The sequence below is a fragment of the Triplophysa rosa genome, linkage group LG3 (assembly GCF_024868665.1).
Source record: "Triplophysa rosa linkage group LG3, Trosa_1v2, whole genome shotgun sequence".
NCBI lineage: Eukaryota > Metazoa > Chordata > Actinopteri > Cypriniformes > Nemacheilidae > Triplophysa > Triplophysa rosa.
Genome location: NC_079892.1, coordinates 16,492,422 through 16,510,699, shown reverse-complemented (window position 1 = coordinate 16,510,699; position 18,278 = coordinate 16,492,422). Strand labels below are relative to the sequence as shown.

Genomic DNA, 18,278 nt, shown 5'->3' with positions numbered 1-18,278 from the left:
GTGACTGACATCTCTTTTGGATTTAGGTTATACCTCCGGAGGCCAGTTGGAATATATTCTGCTCGTGTTGCTCGCGGGAAATGGCAGAGTGTGGAACGTCGCATCTCTGATATCATCATGCAGCGGATGACCATTTCCAACATGGAGGCAGACATGAATCGTCTCCTAAAGGTAAAAATGAACATAGAATCTGTCTTAATGTGCCCATGTAATATAGAAATAAGTTAATTGATTCCATTATAATATGTAAAATACAAGACAATTTGAAATCGGTTTACAGCAACGTGAAGAGCTGACACGCAGGCGTGATAAAATCATCAGAAAGAGAGAGAGACTGCTGGCAGAAGAGCCGGAGGAAGAGAAAACTGTTCAGTCTCTGAATGAAGAACTGGAGTCACTGCTGGCCAACATTGACTACATCAATGACAGCATCTCTGACTGCCAGGCCAACATCATGCAGATGGAGGAAGCCAAGGTCAGTCCACTATAAATCATTTCAATTTCATTAAGTATGGCTCTTAAGGTTTTTTAAAAAGAAATACCCTCAAAACTCTAAAATACAAATGAATCGGATAACTACTTCTCCGTGATTACTCTAAATAAAACTACTCTGATGGATTCTGAATCTGATGGATTGTTTTCTATGTGTGTAGGAGGAGGGCGACTCTGTTGACGTCTCAGCTGTCATTGGCTCGTGCACTCTGGCTGAGGCTCGATTCCTTCTCGATCATTTTATGTCCATGGCCGTAAATAAGGTATCAGATCACAGACCCTTCATGGTTTCGTTTTAGCTTTACGTACTCAAATTTAAATGGGATCGGTTGTTATCAGGGTCTACAGGCGGCTCAGAGAGAATCTCAGATAAAAGTGTTGGAGGGCCGTCTCAAGCAAACTGAAATCAACAGTGCCACTCAGAATCAGCTGCTCTTCCATGTGTTGAAGGAGAAGGCCGAGTTCAACCCAGAACTGGACGCTTTGTTAGGGAATGCTCTTCAAGGTAGGTACACGCCTCCTGACATATAGACTCCACCCACAAACCCATTAAACCCCAGCTAGCACACGTACGTCTGTAAGACGTCTGCTAAAGATCTGGAGATCTGGAAAACATCTGCTGTTGTAAAAACATCTGCTAAACATCTTAGAAAGAGCAGTTTTACAAAAATAGCAGATGTTTTTACACAAAAAGTGTAAAAAGGTCCCTGATAGCACATGTACATCTGGCAGACATCTATTTGATGTCTGCATTTTCATCTGCAAGACATCTGGCAGATGCTGTTTGCTCATCTGCCCTACATCTCTGAGACGTCTGCTGTCAGACGTCATATAGACCTCTAGAAGATGTCTGTAAGATGTATATGATTTAGAATGGATGTACAACAGCTCTTTCTAAGATGTTTAGCAGATGTTTTTACACAGCAGATGTTTTCCAGATCTTTAGCAGACATCTTACTGATGTACCTGTGCAATCTGGGGTAGTGTTCTATCAGGGACCTGATACAAAAACTGACCATACCCAGCTAGTAACACGTACATCTGTAAGATGTCTTCTGGAGATCTGGAAAACATCTGCTGTGTAAAAACATCTGCTAAACATATTAGAAAGAGCAGTTTTACATCCATTCTAAATCATAAACATCTTACAGACATCTTATAGATGACATATCTGACAGCAGCTGTCTCCGAGACATATTGCAGATGAGCAAACTATGTATTGCAGATGTCTTCCAGATGGAAATGCAGATGTCAAATAGATGTCTACCAGATGTAGTGTGCTATCAGACCTGCTAGCCTCCAATAGCGCTTGCCCTGGTCAAACCAGCTTTCCTATACCTCCCTCTCCAATAGAAGAAACCAAGGACTGGCATCTAAAGCAAGTCAGTCATATAATGATATAAGCAAGTGATATGAATCCTCTCTTGTAGTGACCAATTTTGGAAACATTCCTTCAGTAGCACCAGGCTTTGTCTGTCTGTTTTTTCTTTTGGTCAGATTTGGTTGAATCTTATCTATTTTTGATTTCTATGCTGTTTTTCTGTTCCCCTGTTGGCTGATTTGAAACAGAACTAGGTAACATGCCCTCGGGTGAGTACCAGTAGCCATACACTCTCTGTAATGAGTGCATGGTTACCACCTCGGACTAACCACGGGCTAGCGGTCCCATCCGCAGGTGCATGAGGCTTCTGTTCATCCTTCCACACCTGCTCTACCAGTTTCCATTTTAAACCACCAATCCCTAGCAACACGCTACTTATTATCATTAGCATAGGTCTCAGTCTCCTGGCAAAAAAACGTGTGAAAAATCTTCCAGTAGGACGCATTTTTGTGCAACATACTAATTTCCGTTCTGTTTTACTGATTTATCATTTGTGTTCCCTCATTTCTCTTCTACGCAACTTTTTTTTGTTTTGCGCTAACTCTGATGGTAGCATCTTTTTGGTTGCAGACAATATCAGGTAATGGTTTGGATCAGCGTTTCACAGCAACTAAAGAAACTAGCATGGTAGCGCTGGGCTTAATTGATCCTCATTTGCTTTCTCTTTTTACTACCACAATATAGTAGAAATCTCTTTAAACGTTGAGATAACAGCATCAAGATGATTTTGCCTAAATTCTAAGTACCTTAAAGTCATCACAAGGTTGTTAAAGACCCCATGAAATAAACATTTGAGTTTTGTGAATTTCAGTTCGTCTTTGTTAGCCTTGACCCTGTCAGTACTCTAGAGTACTCTCTTGCAAGTTAAAAACATGAAACGTTTAGCTTTTGGAAAAATATTATTGACATCATCTACATTTACAATTATGTGACAACTTACAATGCATTCAAACCCAGACAGCACAGGTACATCTGTAAGATGTCTGCTAAAAATCTGGAATACATCTGGTGTGTTAAAACATCTGATGAATGTCTTAGAAAAGGAAGTTTTACATCCATTCTAAGTGATAAACATACTACAGGTATATTCTAAGTGTCTATAAGACATCTGACAGGAAACGTCTCAGAGACGTATTGCAAATGTTAATGCAGACATCAAATAGACGTTTCCGAGATGTATGTGTGCTGTCAGGGAATTATACATTTTGTATCTCATAACCTTTGAACTGAACGCAATGCTCTACCAATTCATAGTTTGACAATTTTCTGAGGTAATCAAAATCTTTCCCAAGCTTTCCTTTAAAAGGAACTTAAAAATACTGAGAATAGACAAACCATTTCATGGGGTCTTAAAAAAACATATTTTACACGTCTGTGGTATCTGGAAATTAAACTTGTTGTTTTTCTTTGTTTAGAAAATGGCGATGACAGTAGTAGCGACGAGTCGACACAGAGTCCTGCTGTGGAAGGAAAGTAAGTAAACATCTGCTGTTGATGAATTTATGCTTTAAATATACATATTTATGCTTTAAAAACCTAAGTCAATATCTGTTCCCATGATGTAGCACCCTGGCATCAGACCTTATGAAGTTATGTGGAGAGACCAAATCTAGGACTAAGGTATGGTGTTAAATGCCTTGAACCCTTATTTAAATCTAGATGTATTAAGGTACAGTAGTGAACGGCAGAGGGGTACAAATGAAGACCTGGGTAGGTGATCATTGTGATCCAATCTGATGCATGCAGGCCAATTTTCAAAGTAACAACTTGCATATGTACATTCTGATTGAACAATTTGATTTAATCCATTTTTGCATTCGTTACTCAGGCCCGGAGAAGAACCACTACTCAGATGGAGTTACTCTATGTTAACAACTGCGACTATGGCCCAGACACACCTGTCCCTGTTCACCCAATGAGTGAGACATCCGATGGGACTGTAGACCTGGAGTCTGCTGGAAATACAGTTAGAGACAGGGACTACATGCTTCCTCCTGCTAGCTTGTCCTCTAGAATGGGTAACATGTAAGTTTAGGCAGATACTCAATATATATCAATACTAATCTGGTCAGAGCTTACTAACTGTTCCACCATACTTCATGCATGAACTAAATCCTCCAGCATTATGTTTGCCCTAAAATATACTTTTCCTTATCAAATGAAAAGTGTCGTCCCGTTGAGAAAGGTGTATTGATGTTATATGATCTTTTCCGTTAGGTTACAAATACTGCTTGTCACATTCTGTTTGGCTTCCAGCTCAGACACTCATCATTAAAACAATTTGGTCTTCTTTAACATAGTGTTTAACATAGTGTGAATAATTTTTTGTCTTTCATCAAGCTTTCATTGTTTCTCAATGACCAAACAAAATGCTGGCAAACACATCCAAATTTATGCACCAGTTAGGGGTCCTACTGAAAAGCAATGCAATAACCCAGTGTTTCTCAACTGGTGGGTTGCAACCCAAAAGTGGGTCGCAAGACCGCTCGAAGTGGGTCGTGGAGTGTACAGTCTAAGAAACAACATCAACAAAAAAAAGTTATACATATTTTTCTGATGTGAGTCTTTTATTTTGAAAGACGTGCGTGAAAGCTGTTGGCAGATGCCTGAGCGAGTGAGCGGAGCGCTTGCTGTCCCAATTCAATATCTGCGTTAAAGGTACAGTTTGTAACAATTTTGCAGTAAAATATCCAAAAACCACTAGGTCGGTGTTATACTGTATACAGTATTTTGTTCAGCTGAGTACTTACAATATCTCAAATGTTTCCAACTACTTAGAAATCGTGAGAAAATCGGCATTCTAAACAGTGACACAAATCATATCCGCGTTACCCTTTGTTACCGCCTTTACTGACATAGAAACAGCATGACAACAGTGTCGTGGACAAATGCGGAAGTAGTGTCTAGCGAGCCACTAGCTTGTTTCGAGCAGTCACTTATTTATGGACCACAATTATACGCAACATTTATAAAACTTTATTACTTTACCTCATCCGCTAGCATGATTTCTCGTTCCCGTCTGATTGATGGCCAGCAGCGGTGGAGTTGAAGACAACAGATCCAGTCATTCCACGCTCCTTCACAGTGTCATCAAGCTACGCCATTGTTGTTGTTTTGGTCGTGCGTCCTCTAGCGGCGGTTTTTACAAACTGTAGCTTTAAATACGAAATAAAAAGTCTCTCACCTCAACTTGTCCTGTCAGACGTTATACAGTGCTATACTCACGCAAATGCGGCAGCATGCTGTCTTCACTAAAGCACCTATAAAAAGTTCCTAAAATTCACATAACGGGCACTAGTTTGGGACTGCTATTTAATAGCCTTATCCTTAACTTATAGGCTGTTTATTTATCAGTGTTAGTCACTAATTTTTGTTAGTATTTTAGTATTAGTCACTTTTTTTTAAACAAATTACATGACGTCATATATCCTATATCCCATGGCTTGATGACCATGGGAAAATGTGTGGGTCCCATGGCCAAACCAGTTGAGAACCACTGCAATAACCTTTTATACAGCAATAACAATGAAAAAAACCATTTAATACCCCATGAAAACCAAATACACATATTTAACAAAGTCAAAGTTAGACAACCTCTTGTCAGTAATGGTAAATATTTGCCAAATCCCTGTTAGAAAAAACAGCATATGCTGGTTTGGTATGTTTTGATGCTGGTTTGTGCTGGTTTAAGCTGTTCATGTGCTGGTTTAAGCTGGTCCTTAGATGGTCATGTGCTGGTCCATAGCTGGTTTAAGCTGGTCAAACCAGCATCAAAACGTACCTAACACAGCATCTGCTGGGTTTTTCAACAGGGATGTTTGCCAGGGAACTGCTTGGCAGTAGTGTTTGATAGTTGCAGATTGTTTGCCATAGAACTCCTTGCGAGTAATTTTTTAAAATTTGCCGAAGGTTTGCAAGAAAACTGGTTAGAAGTAGTGGTCGATGTTTGCTGAATGTTTGCAATAGATCTCCTTGCCAGTAGTTTAAAATATTGGCAAAAGGTTGTCTGGGAAGAGGAGTGCTTGGCAGTAGTGTTAGATAGTTGCTGAATGTTTGCCATAGAACTCCTTGCAGGTCATTTTAGATATTTTCCAAAGGTTCACAAGAAAATTGCATACAAGTAGTGGTAAATATTTGCCAAAGGTTTGCCAGAAAACTGCTTGCCAGTAGTGGTCGATATTTGCTGAATGTTTGCAAAGGATCTGCTTGCTAGTTGCAGTTGATATTTGCCAAAGGTTTGCCAGAGAACTGCTTACCAGTAGTTTCAGACTGTTCATTATTGTCAAAGACTGTGCAGGTTTACCACAAACAGTGACTAACTGTGAACACCTGGCGTGACAGAATTTGCAGCAATTGAATAATAAATAGCTATCTGTCAATGTTTATCTGACCTCTTAAAGGGACAGTTCACCCAAAAATGAAAATTCTGTCATCATTTACTCACCGGCAAGTTGTTCCAAATCTGTATACATGTCTTTGTTCTGTAAGAATGTTAGCAATTTTCAGTTCTGGGACATTATTGACTACCAGAGTAGAATTTGTCCGACTATGGTAGTCAACAATGTCCCAGAACTGAAAATTGGTAATACTCTTCCAAATATCTTTCTCTGTGTTCGTCAGAAAAAAGAAATGTGTACAGGTTTGTAACAACTTGAAGGTAATTAAATGATGACAGAATTTTCATTTTTGGGTGACCTGTCCCTTTAATCTGGATTTATACTTTCGAAGAACAGTTCACGTTAGGGCTTATGTGTTTACTTTAGTATGCATGCTGTCCACCTTGTGTTGCTGTCGTTTTTGGTTCAGTCTTTGTTTTTATTTTATTTCATGTTTCTGTCTTTCATTGCAAATGGAAAAGTAGCAGCTCTGGCAACAGACTTCCAGCAGGTGGGCAAAAGAGGGTGCCAGAACCATCCCCTCTCTCCCGCAGGAAGACTTATGACAAGGGACAGGCCCTGGCCGACAAGGCTAAAGCCAAAGAGATCACACAGTAAGAGCTAGCTCCCCCCAGTGGCAGAACAATACTAGTGCAACTTACACTTAGAAAAGGGTTTGGTTCTGCCTGCCTGTGTTCTGCCAGACCCAAACCTGTTAAAACAAAGACTGTCAGGTCAAGAATGAATGTCATTTAAAACCATGTGAAGAGTGAGCTGAATGGAAGTTCTTGCCTAACAAACGCTGACTACTCTGATTATTTGCAGTATCGTTTGTTTTTGCATTAAGAGTTAAAAAAAAGTTTATTTTATGTCAATGTATTTTGTTATGTGTGTGCATTTGTTTGAGGGCGTTTATTTTCCTTTATATACAAGTTTTATTTTCATGCGACCCGTCGTGCTGGGATAGGCTCAGATCCTTCTATGATCCTGCAGATGATAAACAGGTTTCCGATCGAATGGATCGATAGACAATATCAGGGATATACAAAAATACTGTAGGAAAAGAAATAAAAGTAGTAAAAAAGTTTGTGGATTGTGACCAGACCAAAACATGTTAGAAGCAGTTAGAATATGTAACTATTTATATTTGTCTAATAACAGGAGAGGACACTTTAAAATGAAAGACATGACCAGCAAAACCACTTACATGATTTCAATTAAATATGACTTTACAGTTTGTCATTTTTTAAGTGTTTGGGTTTATTCTTTCTCTGACCTTTCCTCACACACACACAGATGACACACACCCTTATTAATTTTCCTTTATTCATTGTTTTGATTCTCATCAGACGTTTATACTGCATGGGCATTAATATCTTGAGGGATGTCCATTGGCATGCATGTTGTTTGTTTTATCCACACACCATGAAGTCATTTGCATCAATACTGTTGAAATCCTTTTCATGACATTAATGACTTTAAATACATGAGGTGAAATGACTAACTGAATTGTGATTTGTTGGCGTGTGTCAGAGGCGTGATCAACCCTGTTCCTGTGTCAAAGAGCAGTCGCGCCGGCCCTCTGCAGTGTGTGCATATAGCAGAGGGTCACAGTAAAGCTGTGCTGTGTGTCGACTCCACCGATGACCTTCTCTTCACCGGATCCAAAGGTCAGAACTAGACATGTGTCTGTCAGTATTTAGTTTAGCTTTAAAAACTTCCTAAGCCCTTCCCAAACTGTTCCTAAGTTTCTTATATTACACACCGGGGCATGTTGTCACACTACAATATTGCATATCAGGGTTTTTCCTGGCTCAAAATGAGGTGGAGGTGGTGCCATCCTGATCTTGTACACACACACACACACACACAAATTGGCCTACCGTACCTTTAAGTGGCTTAACCAAAGTGACTTTGAGTTTGACATATTAAAAGTTCTAATAAAATTAGATAAAAATGACAATTATTAAGTTATATAAAACATTACTTTTATTCAACCAGACAGAAATGTTTTTTTTTAATCAAATAAAGCATTTTTATCATTTTCAACTAACTTTTCAGCCCACAATAGCCAACTTTAACCAGTCTTTCTAAATGAGCAAAGCTCATTCACATCTTGCATTCTCTGTGGTTCATTTTTAATTATTAAGGATGTCTTATATTCGCTAGTGACTGAAAAGTTCAATAGTTTAAATGAATCGGTTCAAATGAGTCATTCGTGTGCGAGTCGTTCTGAACGCAATGTGCGTCCATACAGGCGAACCCGCTGTGTACAGTATACGCTGATTCAACGATCCAACTGCACAGCTAAAGACATTAAAATGATGTACGTCATGTTAATTTAATAAATTTCAAGAAATGAAACGTACTTGGATGCAAAACAAACAGCCGTGAAACACAGGCTGGCTCTTGTTCTGCAACTCTTTTTAGCGCCTCAGTGTGCTGATATCGAAACAGCGCCTCCACTGTGGCGTAATGTCGCAACTGCAGTTACAAATGACAGTGATAAATGCACGCAGCATTTCTTGTGAAGAGGCACAACATAATTTTGGCGAGAGCCTGAGGCGGAACGACATTTGTGACCCTGGACGACAAAACCAGTCTTAAGGGTCAATTTTTCGAAATTGAGATTTTTACATCATCTGAAAGCTGAAGAAATAAGCTTTCTATTGATATATGGTTTGTTAGGATAGGACACTATCTGGCGTAACAACAACTATTTACAAATCTGGAATCTGCGGGTGCAAAAAGATCAAAATATTGAGAAAATCGCCTTTGAAGTTGTTAATCTGAGGCACTGTAGCAGGCCATCCACTCACAAAAATAAAGTTTTTATACATATACAGTAGGAAATTTATAAAATATCTTCATGGAACATGATCTTTACTTAATATCCTAATGATTTTTGGCAAAAAGAAAAATCGTAAATTTTTACCCATACCCTGTATTTTTGCCGATTACTAACAATGTTCCTGTGCTACTTAAGACTGGTTTTGTTGTCCAGGGTCACATTTGACTGAGGCGGCCGCCTCCAATTTCTCTATACAGGAAAAACCCTGCATATTATCTATAGAAAACATCTTTCACAGTGTATGCATGTATTTAAAATAGATTGTAATAAGTATTAAGCACATGTTTATTGTGTGGTGCTCCTCTTTCAGACCGGACCTGTAAGGTGTGGAATCTGGTCACTGGACAGGAGATCATGTATCTAGGCGGCCACCCCAACAACGTCGTCTCCGTGCGTTACAGCTCCAGTCTGGTGTTCACTGTCTCCACCTCCTACATAAAGGTGTGGGACATCCGAGACTCGGCCAAGTGCATCCGAACACTCACGTGAGTCACTCCCAATGTCAAATTGAAGATTAAATCTGTAGAAATTGTCAATACTAAAACTAAACTGCCTTTTATCATGTTTATTCGTAACATTTGCAAGAAAAACAGTTTATTTTACTTTTTGTCTTCTAAACTGTTAAATATTTGTAATTGTTATTTATTTACTTCCTATTTATGTTCATCACAATTCATGTTACATTCAAATAAATATGAATTTTGCATTTAAAAAAGTTCAATCTTGCCAAGGGCACCAACAGAGGCTGAGCCCTGACTGTGCCGTTTAATGTGTAACTCTTAATGTAATAATTGAATGAAATGTTCAAATGGTCTGTCTGTGTTTCAGTTCATCAGGTCTGGTGAACACCGGTGACATGTGTGCTGCCAGTACCAATCGTACCGTCACCATCCCGGCCGGAGAGAACCAGATCAATCAGATATTTCTGAACCCGAGCGGTACCGTTCTTTACGCTGCTGCTGGCAACTCTGTGCGCATGTGGGACCTGAGACGGTATAACTTCTGCCCAGCACACTAACAATTACTATATACATTATCTGCTACATTTTATATGAGTGCTCCTTCAGTTATGGTTCAATTATAAACTACCTTAATAAACACTAATCTCGCAAAATCGGTCTACTATGAACCATACTGTTGTTTTTCAAACCAACAAATTTCATTGCCACAATATTATTTGGTTTGTTTCATTCTGTGGTGAAACAAAATCTTTAACATTATTGGAACAAAGTAATTTATTTCGTAATTTACTAATTCTGTTTGTATTAGTTTTACTTTATGTATCCAAAATACAGAGTTAAATAATATTTTATCTTAATTGATCATAATGTCACAAAATTAATTATTAATACTTTATGATTGAAAGTCTGGGACAAAAGTAAAACAGACGGTAACACTTTACAACAAGGTTGTATTTGTTATTATTAGTAAATGCATTAGCTAACATGAACTAGCAATGAGCAACATAGTTTTTTGTAGCATTTATTAATCTTTGTTCATGTTAGTTCATGTCAATACAGTGTATTAATAAATGTTAATACTAACGTGAACTTAGATAAATAAATGCTATTGAAGTATTGGTTATGATTACAGTCTTTGAATACTCAAATCTGACGATAAAATGCGTTTAGAAAGTAGCAAAAATAAATGCTAAAGGTATGTTAAAATGTTTATTAGACGGCTTTAATTTGACCTTATAACAAAAAGAAAACGGTTGTTAATAAGGTTTCCATAAAACATAAAAGTGCCTGTAGTTAAAAAAGCACTCATATTGATCTGTTTTTGTCAGATTCGTGTCTACGGGGAAGTTAACAGGTCATCTGAGTCCTGTCATGTGCTTGACTGTTGATCAGACCTGTAATGGACAAGATCTAGTTATCACAGGCTCAAAGGATCACTACATTAAGGTGTGTGTTTCACAATTATCATTTGGAGGACATTTCCATTGAACATCATCTAAATAACCCTTGGATGTTTTTATCCTGTAGATGTTTGACATGAGCGAGGGTGCTGTGGGTAGCATCAGCCCCACTCATAACTTTGAACCGCCTCACTATGACGGCATCGAATCGCTGGTGGTACAGGGGGACTGTCTGTTCAGCGGCTCCAGAGACAACGGCATTAAGAAATGGGACCTGGCACGCAAGGACCTGTTGCAGGTAAACCATCTATACAAGATAAAAAGTGTCAATTAGCAGAAACTGAGTGAATGATTCTTAACCCCAAAGTATATGAAACTGATGCATTTACATGTTGTTTTAAACCTTTGTGGTTAAACGAATTTTAAGAATCATCATACAGCACACAGTGGCATTCAAAGTGGCTTGAAAGTAAATATATAAGAACCAGGGGCCCAGGATTCCATACTAAAACATTGCATACGGACAAAGCTGTAAATGTGCGTACACACAAAAAAACTCACGCCAGACATGAAGTTGGCGTGGAGGAACGCACATTCTCACGTTAATTTCACTGTTAGTACATCCGACCGTGAGCGTGAAAGCTGCTTTACGCACAAAAAGTTTTAACAAAACTTTACACAAAACACAAAAAATAACAGCACCCCCTATCGTAAAACGGTAAAAAGGAGAATCACATGGGTCTATATACATCTTACTCTCGAGTCATTTGTAAGGGCCTGTTCACACCTAGAATGATAGCTATTATTGTAACAATAACTGTTTTTGTGTCCACACCGAACAGATGATATTTTTATAATATTTGTTTATTATTAGCTTGCAAGCTGCAGTTTTGCAGTTTACAAGTCATTTTATTGTCAATGTTTTATCGTATATCAGCTGGAAAAACATCTTAAAGTGATTCTGACAATATTGTTCCTCTGAATCATTATTATTTCGTTATAGTATTCTCTTAAATTAGACACATTTTAAAACCTTTTAGTTGTAGTTACTACTTACAATGAACTTCTCACATTTATGATGTAAGTCTTGTTTTGACAACACAACATAACAGTCCAGACTGGCACACACATCATCATTCCACACACAGATAGTGTAAATCCTTCCTCAAGTAATTAACCAATCAGATGATTAATCAGACCTGAGACATGACAGGAAGAGGCTAATGAACTCATCAGGAAGTGACTGGATCTGAACTCAGACGGTGTGTTTGTACAGGTTTAATGAGCTGTCATGTGTCGCTTGATCTACAGCAGGTACCCAACGCTCATCGTGATTGGGTTTGTGCTCTGGGAGTCGTGCCTGCGTCCCCCATCCTGCTGAGTGGCTGTAGGGGAGGAGTTCTCAAACTCTGGCACACGGACACGTTGAGTCTGCTCGGGGAGATCAGAGGTCACGAAAGCCCCATCAACAGCATCTCTACCAACAGCAGTCATCTGTTCACAGCCTCCGAGTGAGTGTTACAAACATACGCAAGCAAATACAATCACATTTTTAATACCATTTGTTCATTTTATCGTAGATTGAAACTCCCATCCATACGTTAACACACACACACACTCCACATTTCTTTGCAGTGACCGGACAGTGAAGATCTGGCGTGCGAGGGGGAGTCTGGACGGCGGCGCAGATGTCACTGACACTGCCGATGACATCGTCGGCAATTGACTGAATGCAGATGCCACTGACTTTTGCACTTTGACCCCACCACCAAAATGTGGATTTTCACTTGAGTCTCTGGCCTTCAACACAACAGATTCTATTCGCATCGGAATCTGCTCACTACGGTTCTTTTGGACGTTTCCCAGCATTCATTGCTAATGCTGGAGCATCGCTTAAGACGCAAAATCAACGTCACATGCTAAATAAAGCTCTTTGTCCTTAAAATAAGCAGGCCAGCTCAGATAATTCTAACAATCATCAAGACGGCACTGAAAGCGGACACGCTGATGCTCTGATGGAAGTTCGGAGGAAAGGAACTGGATCTACTGTAGCTGGCTTCAGTATTCCTGTTATGGGAAATGTTCCAGAACATCAGGGAGTGGTGTTGTGTCTGTGGAGTAACTCAAGTGGTCACGTTTTAACTTAATGGAGTAATTATTAAGGATTTTACATAAAGAAAATGAAAGCTAACATGGTATTTTAATGCCAATTAGTCACATTTTGATTTCTTAGAACCATAAAATAAATCAAATTTGTATTACTGTAATGTGAAAAAGATATATAGATTGTTTCAATTATTATTTTAAAGAAAGCCAGAAACCATACTAGTATTTGTAACTCTGAATTTAATTAAAAAGAATTTTTTCCCACATTTAACCTGCAGAATAAAAACAACTTGCCGCAACAGTTTAAAGTAGGCCAATTTTGGGGGGCAACCACAGACTTGGCAACCCTGTTTTGTGCGCCCTATCCTTTACATTTTAAAAATCTCAATGGCCCTAAAAAAAGCTTCATTTTCTTAATGCAAAATGTCATTACTTTTTTCTTTCCTTATCATTTTGGAGTAAAGTATAACCTGAATATGTTTTTATAGTGTAGGCTACTAGATTCATCTGGAATCACTTTGACGTTAAATTAACAATATTGTAAACAATCTTAACAGCTTCAGTAAGTACAATAACAATTTAAGACGTTCTCTCGTCACTCTTAAAAAACCTGTTCTGTGTTTTGTCAATATCCATTAACCTCTTTCCTCTGAAATATTCTTGCTGCTCACGTATGTCACTGAAGTCTATGGGTGTGTGTGTACTATGCACTAGATACTGTCTCGCATATATACTGTATCCAGATGTGAAAGGGGAATTACTTGTGCCTGTACCACTTATCTACACTGCATAAAGCCCTGCTCACTGCAGATCACTACATGTGCTAGTTTACACGTCAGACTGTCTCTCATGGTGTCATACTAGATGAACATATGAAGACCGACTTGAAAGCTTTTGTAGGTCAAATCTGTTTATTGCTTTATTTCTGGCCACGCTTTGGCTTTACTGAAAGCATATTTATGATGCCTGTGGTGGAAACAAAATGGGCCATAGAGATTTGAATGTCAGATGTCAATTGAATTAAATGTCATCTGTCAAAAACCTGTCGTGTGTGCAGCTGTGTTCAGTGGGACATTATATTTTAATTACTATAATATTTAATGTGTTTAAAATAAAAGTGGACCTGCCGGTCTGATGTATGAAAAGACAAAATACCATGAATACAGTTCAGACGCTCTACGGTATTTTGACAATAGTCAATTGTGACAATAAGTAGCCTATGTTTTTAATTAGATTTCATAAAATATTACAAAAAGTTTCACAAATAAAATGAAACGTAATGTCTAGCTTCAAAAACAACCCATACATCCCACGATCCATATAATGGAAAATTTTGAAGATGATAAAGATATAAATATTACAGTATGGCTACTTGTTTAACGATAAACGTGTATGGTGACAATGACTGTCAACTTTGAAAAATCCATAGATCTCCTGTATAAAAGTATAAAAACGTCATCATAATTATATATTTTAAAAGATCAACATGACTGTTATAACAGCAAATTAATTTTCATTGAAATTGATGTTCATTTTTATAGAAATGAGGTTTGACACAGACAACTTATTTTGCATTGCATTAAAAAACCTTTTATAAACGCAGTCATTTGGTGACCCATACTGGCCACTAGAGTGCAGCAGTATTACAGTTATTGCTTAACGTCACGTGTAATTTTTTGTTCATGTTTATAAAACAATAACAGCGCAGGTTGTCAACTGTAGGTTTCGCAATGCATACGCAGCATTAGGCTATGTAAAACAAACAGTGTTTTGTGTTTCCATGTGTCCATCTTTTCAATCTTTAAATTAAAAAATTGTCACTTGTAACAAATTTTTTATTTGTCACCCGTGATTTTTTAATCTGTGTAATTCATCAGTGTGGACTTGTGTGCACCTGAGCTTCTACACCTGGGTTCTCCAGCACCGCAGACCAAAAGAACTGCGTCATAATCTGTGCAGCTTCCTGTTTAGTGACACGGGCCTGTCAACAGAAGCATGAAAATCAAACTGAAATATTTATCATTTATTTGTTTATTATTATTTATTTTTGGCTATGTTTGTGACAAATGTTCCCTCAAAAGAAACTAAAAGAGAACATGCCCTCCCAAAGTAGGGGTCGCAAGGCCGCGGGGGTCGGGTCGCAACCCTGATAGCACACATACATCTGGTTTACGTCTATTTGACGTCTGCATTTACATCTGCAAGACATCTACAATACATAGTTTGCTCATCTGCAATACGTCTCGGAGATGTCTGCTGTCAGACGTCATATAGACATCTAGAAGATGTCTGTAAGATGTTTATGATTTAGAATGGATGTACAACAGCTCTTTCTAAGATGTTTAGCAGATGTTTTTAAGCAGCAGATCTCCAGATCTTTAGCAGACGTATTACAGACGTTCAGACGTCTCCGAGACGTATTGCAGATGAGCAAACTATGTATTGCAGATGTCTTACAGATGTAAATGCAGACGTCAAATAGACGTAAACCAGATGGATTGTGCTATCTGGGAAGATGATTCCAGAAATCTTTTTTTAATTAGAAATAGCGTATTTAATCAATAAGTGTAACAAAAGATAAAAATATTAGTTACGTTAAAAATAAAACCATGAAAATAAAAAGCCATCAGCCATTGGAATTTCCTCCCCCTCGGTCGTGAACCCTGAGGTGATTACGTCACATTGACAACATTAGATGCAGCAAGTCAATTTACAGCACGTTAAACATTCCCATATGTGCACGCAGATTATTTTTCAGGCTTTAAATTTAGGATATTTTTATTTGTCGAAATGAAACGTATGAACCAAAGACAACGCAGGGAGGACAGCGGAGGAGGGCAGAGATGCGCCGCAGTCAGAAAGGCTTACGACCTCAGGTACGAAAAGAGGTTAATCTATCAGCACTCGAATCTGTTTGATGAAATTTGACCATCTAGTAATAGTTTATGGTTTGTGTATAACAATAAGTAAAGTAATGAGTAAATAACTATAATATAATATTATGTTAGACTGTGCTCTTTTGTGTTGTCATTGCGCGTGTAGATAAGTGTATGTGCGCAGTTGCGCGCAACGTTATACTTTAACCGAGGAGTTTTTATAATAATTGCACCATCTTTGGAGCCGACCTGACCTGTAGTTCACTGCTGGTTGTATGTTCTTTATACAACTATGTATGTGACAAATAAAATCTTGAATCTTGAAGCATTAGCCTACAGTATTCAGGTTTGTATTTATGCAACATTGCGTGTGTAGCTCAGCCCCCGCTGCAGAATCTCTCTGGACGTAAATTAAACATCAAACATGACAAGAGATTGATTGTGGAAGTTTAGAATCGAAGTTCTACATAAAAAATAAATACAAAAAGTCTATTAAATAGAGACAGTTGCTGCCTTCAGGTGGAGTCAGAAATAGCTTGACAGCGTTGACAAGTGAGTTTTTACAATTCTTATGACAATTAATAATTTGTCTAACTCTCCAAACTTAATGCAAATTATTTTGTATTCCACGTAGATTGTAAACCATTGAGACCACTGAGAAACATTGTGCTTTCATCTAGAAAATAACACCTCCCTGTTACATTCTTTGGGTTTTAGTCTTGCCCTCCCCAGTATGGCGTTGTTGTTGACCAATCACAGCAACAGTAAATTTCAAAGGGTTCCACCTCAAAATGTAGAGGATTTCCACCTTTTATCCATGATGGCTTCCAAATGCTATCCACATTTTATACGTAGATAAAGTGGTTGCATCTTTGGTTTAAAAATATTAAAAAGTTCCCAACAAAAGTCCCCCCTGTGAAACTCACATTTCTCACCATTTTCACCACTGCTTATGCTAAAATAATCAAAACTCACAACTGTCACCAAAACATTGAATAGCGATGTAATCATCTGGTTTTGCACTAAGGGCCTGAGCGCTGTTGGAATTTATTTTGCGATGACAACCGTCTGGATGTACATAGACGTACACTATTATTAGACATTACAGTGTCCTGCACGAAGCCTGTCTAAAACCATTTTCTTTATGAGGTACCTTGATACACAGACTGTGAAGTTATTCTGGCAGGGCAGCAAGGCATTGTATTATTTTTTTAGGCCTACATGGTAGACACCATTATTCATTTATTTATGTTTATTTTTGTCACAGTTTGGTTGTGGGGCAGTGTTGCTTGCTCACCGGGAGACTGCATTTATTTATTTATTAGATATTATTTATTAGAATGATCTTGCTTGGTCTATAAACACCATGCACTGTGCTGTGTTTTACCTTTCTGTGTTTTTCTGTTTTTCTTATTTGCTCCTGTAAAGCTGCTTTGGAACAATGCACATTGTGAAAAGCGCTATATAAATAAATTGAATTGAATTGAATTGAATCTCATTTGTCATTAGTCATATGACAGCCCCTTTAAAGCTTGAATGCACTACCTGAGACTATTTGCCTGGATTTACAGTCCATGATTTTTGCCAGTGCAAATACTGTGGGTTAATCTCTGACAGGGGTATTAACCTGACAACTCTGCAGTGTTAAATATGTGCATTGCATTACCGCATGTGGTGCAGGAATAGTCTCTGAAGTCCTGGATCTATAAACACCATTTACATAATCATGTTAACGAAACCAATATATTAACATAAACACTCTTGTGAAGGTAATATAGATAGACAAAGATAAATGTTGTTCGATGTCATGAGCGTTATACGTGTGCGGTTGCTGAGGTCTGGTGTTGATGAAGTGTTCATTTCCTCTGCGGGTCTCAGTTTTCACACTAAAATGTGTCCAGGACAGGTGCACTGAGGTGTGACACATAACAAACACAGAGAATGAATGTCTTGTACAACAGTTCAAGAAGTAAAAAAAGAGCCTGTGTCTGACACCTGAACACATGAATATTAACAGGTAAAGTGTGTGAACTCACTGGGATTGCTCTCATTTGATGTTGGATGTTGTTTATGTTAGAAATGACAAAAGAGAGAAGATTCAAAAACACTGTAAATGTTTTAAAATGGCTTTTATAAAAGTGTTTGTAATACAAATATTAAGTAGACATATACTGCAAAGAGTTGTCCATGAACTCAACGGGGCATTTCCTTAAGAACATTGAAAAAAATACATCGAAAAGTTATGAGTAATACAATTTACCAACGGGACAAATCCCTACTTTTTAAAAATATGCAAATATACAACAACAGATAATGTACGATATTATAAACACAG

The 18,278-nt window shown here is 38.1% G+C and overlaps 1 protein-coding gene across 9 annotated transcripts in view; it reads left to right on the top strand.

The window, feature by feature from the left end:
• The window catches only part of kif21a (kinesin family member 21A), a 68,546-nt gene extending 53,657 nt beyond the window's left edge, over nucleotides 1-14,889 (top strand). For 3 of the 9 annotated variants that reach the window (XM_057329630.1, XM_057329625.1, XM_057329632.1), the window contains 16 exons: nucleotides 27-171; nucleotides 281-475; nucleotides 654-755; nucleotides 832-997; nucleotides 2,062-2,082; nucleotides 3,289-3,346; nucleotides 3,439-3,493; nucleotides 3,702-3,898; nucleotides 6,732-6,863; nucleotides 7,783-7,919; nucleotides 9,411-9,585; nucleotides 9,929-10,093; nucleotides 10,890-11,007; nucleotides 11,089-11,259; nucleotides 12,273-12,472; nucleotides 12,597-14,889. In XM_057329630.1, the coding sequence (XP_057185613.1) occupies nucleotides 27-171; nucleotides 281-475; nucleotides 654-755; nucleotides 832-997; nucleotides 2,062-2,082; nucleotides 3,289-3,346; nucleotides 3,439-3,493; nucleotides 3,702-3,898; nucleotides 6,732-6,863; nucleotides 7,783-7,919; nucleotides 9,411-9,585; nucleotides 9,929-10,093; nucleotides 10,890-11,007; nucleotides 11,089-11,259; nucleotides 12,273-12,472; nucleotides 12,597-12,687 (2,128 nt within the window). In that variant the 3' untranslated portion in view covers nucleotides 12,688-14,889. The remainder of the gene's footprint in view (nucleotides 1-26; nucleotides 172-280; nucleotides 476-653; nucleotides 756-831; nucleotides 998-2,061; nucleotides 2,083-3,288; nucleotides 3,347-3,438; nucleotides 3,494-3,701; nucleotides 3,899-6,731; nucleotides 6,864-7,782; nucleotides 7,920-9,410; nucleotides 9,586-9,928; nucleotides 10,094-10,889; nucleotides 11,008-11,088; nucleotides 11,260-12,272; nucleotides 12,473-12,596) is intronic. The other 6 variants (XM_057329633.1, XM_057329626.1, XM_057329634.1 and 3 more) reach the window with 4 other exon arrangements.
• Nucleotides 14,890-18,278: the final 3,389 nt, after the last annotated feature.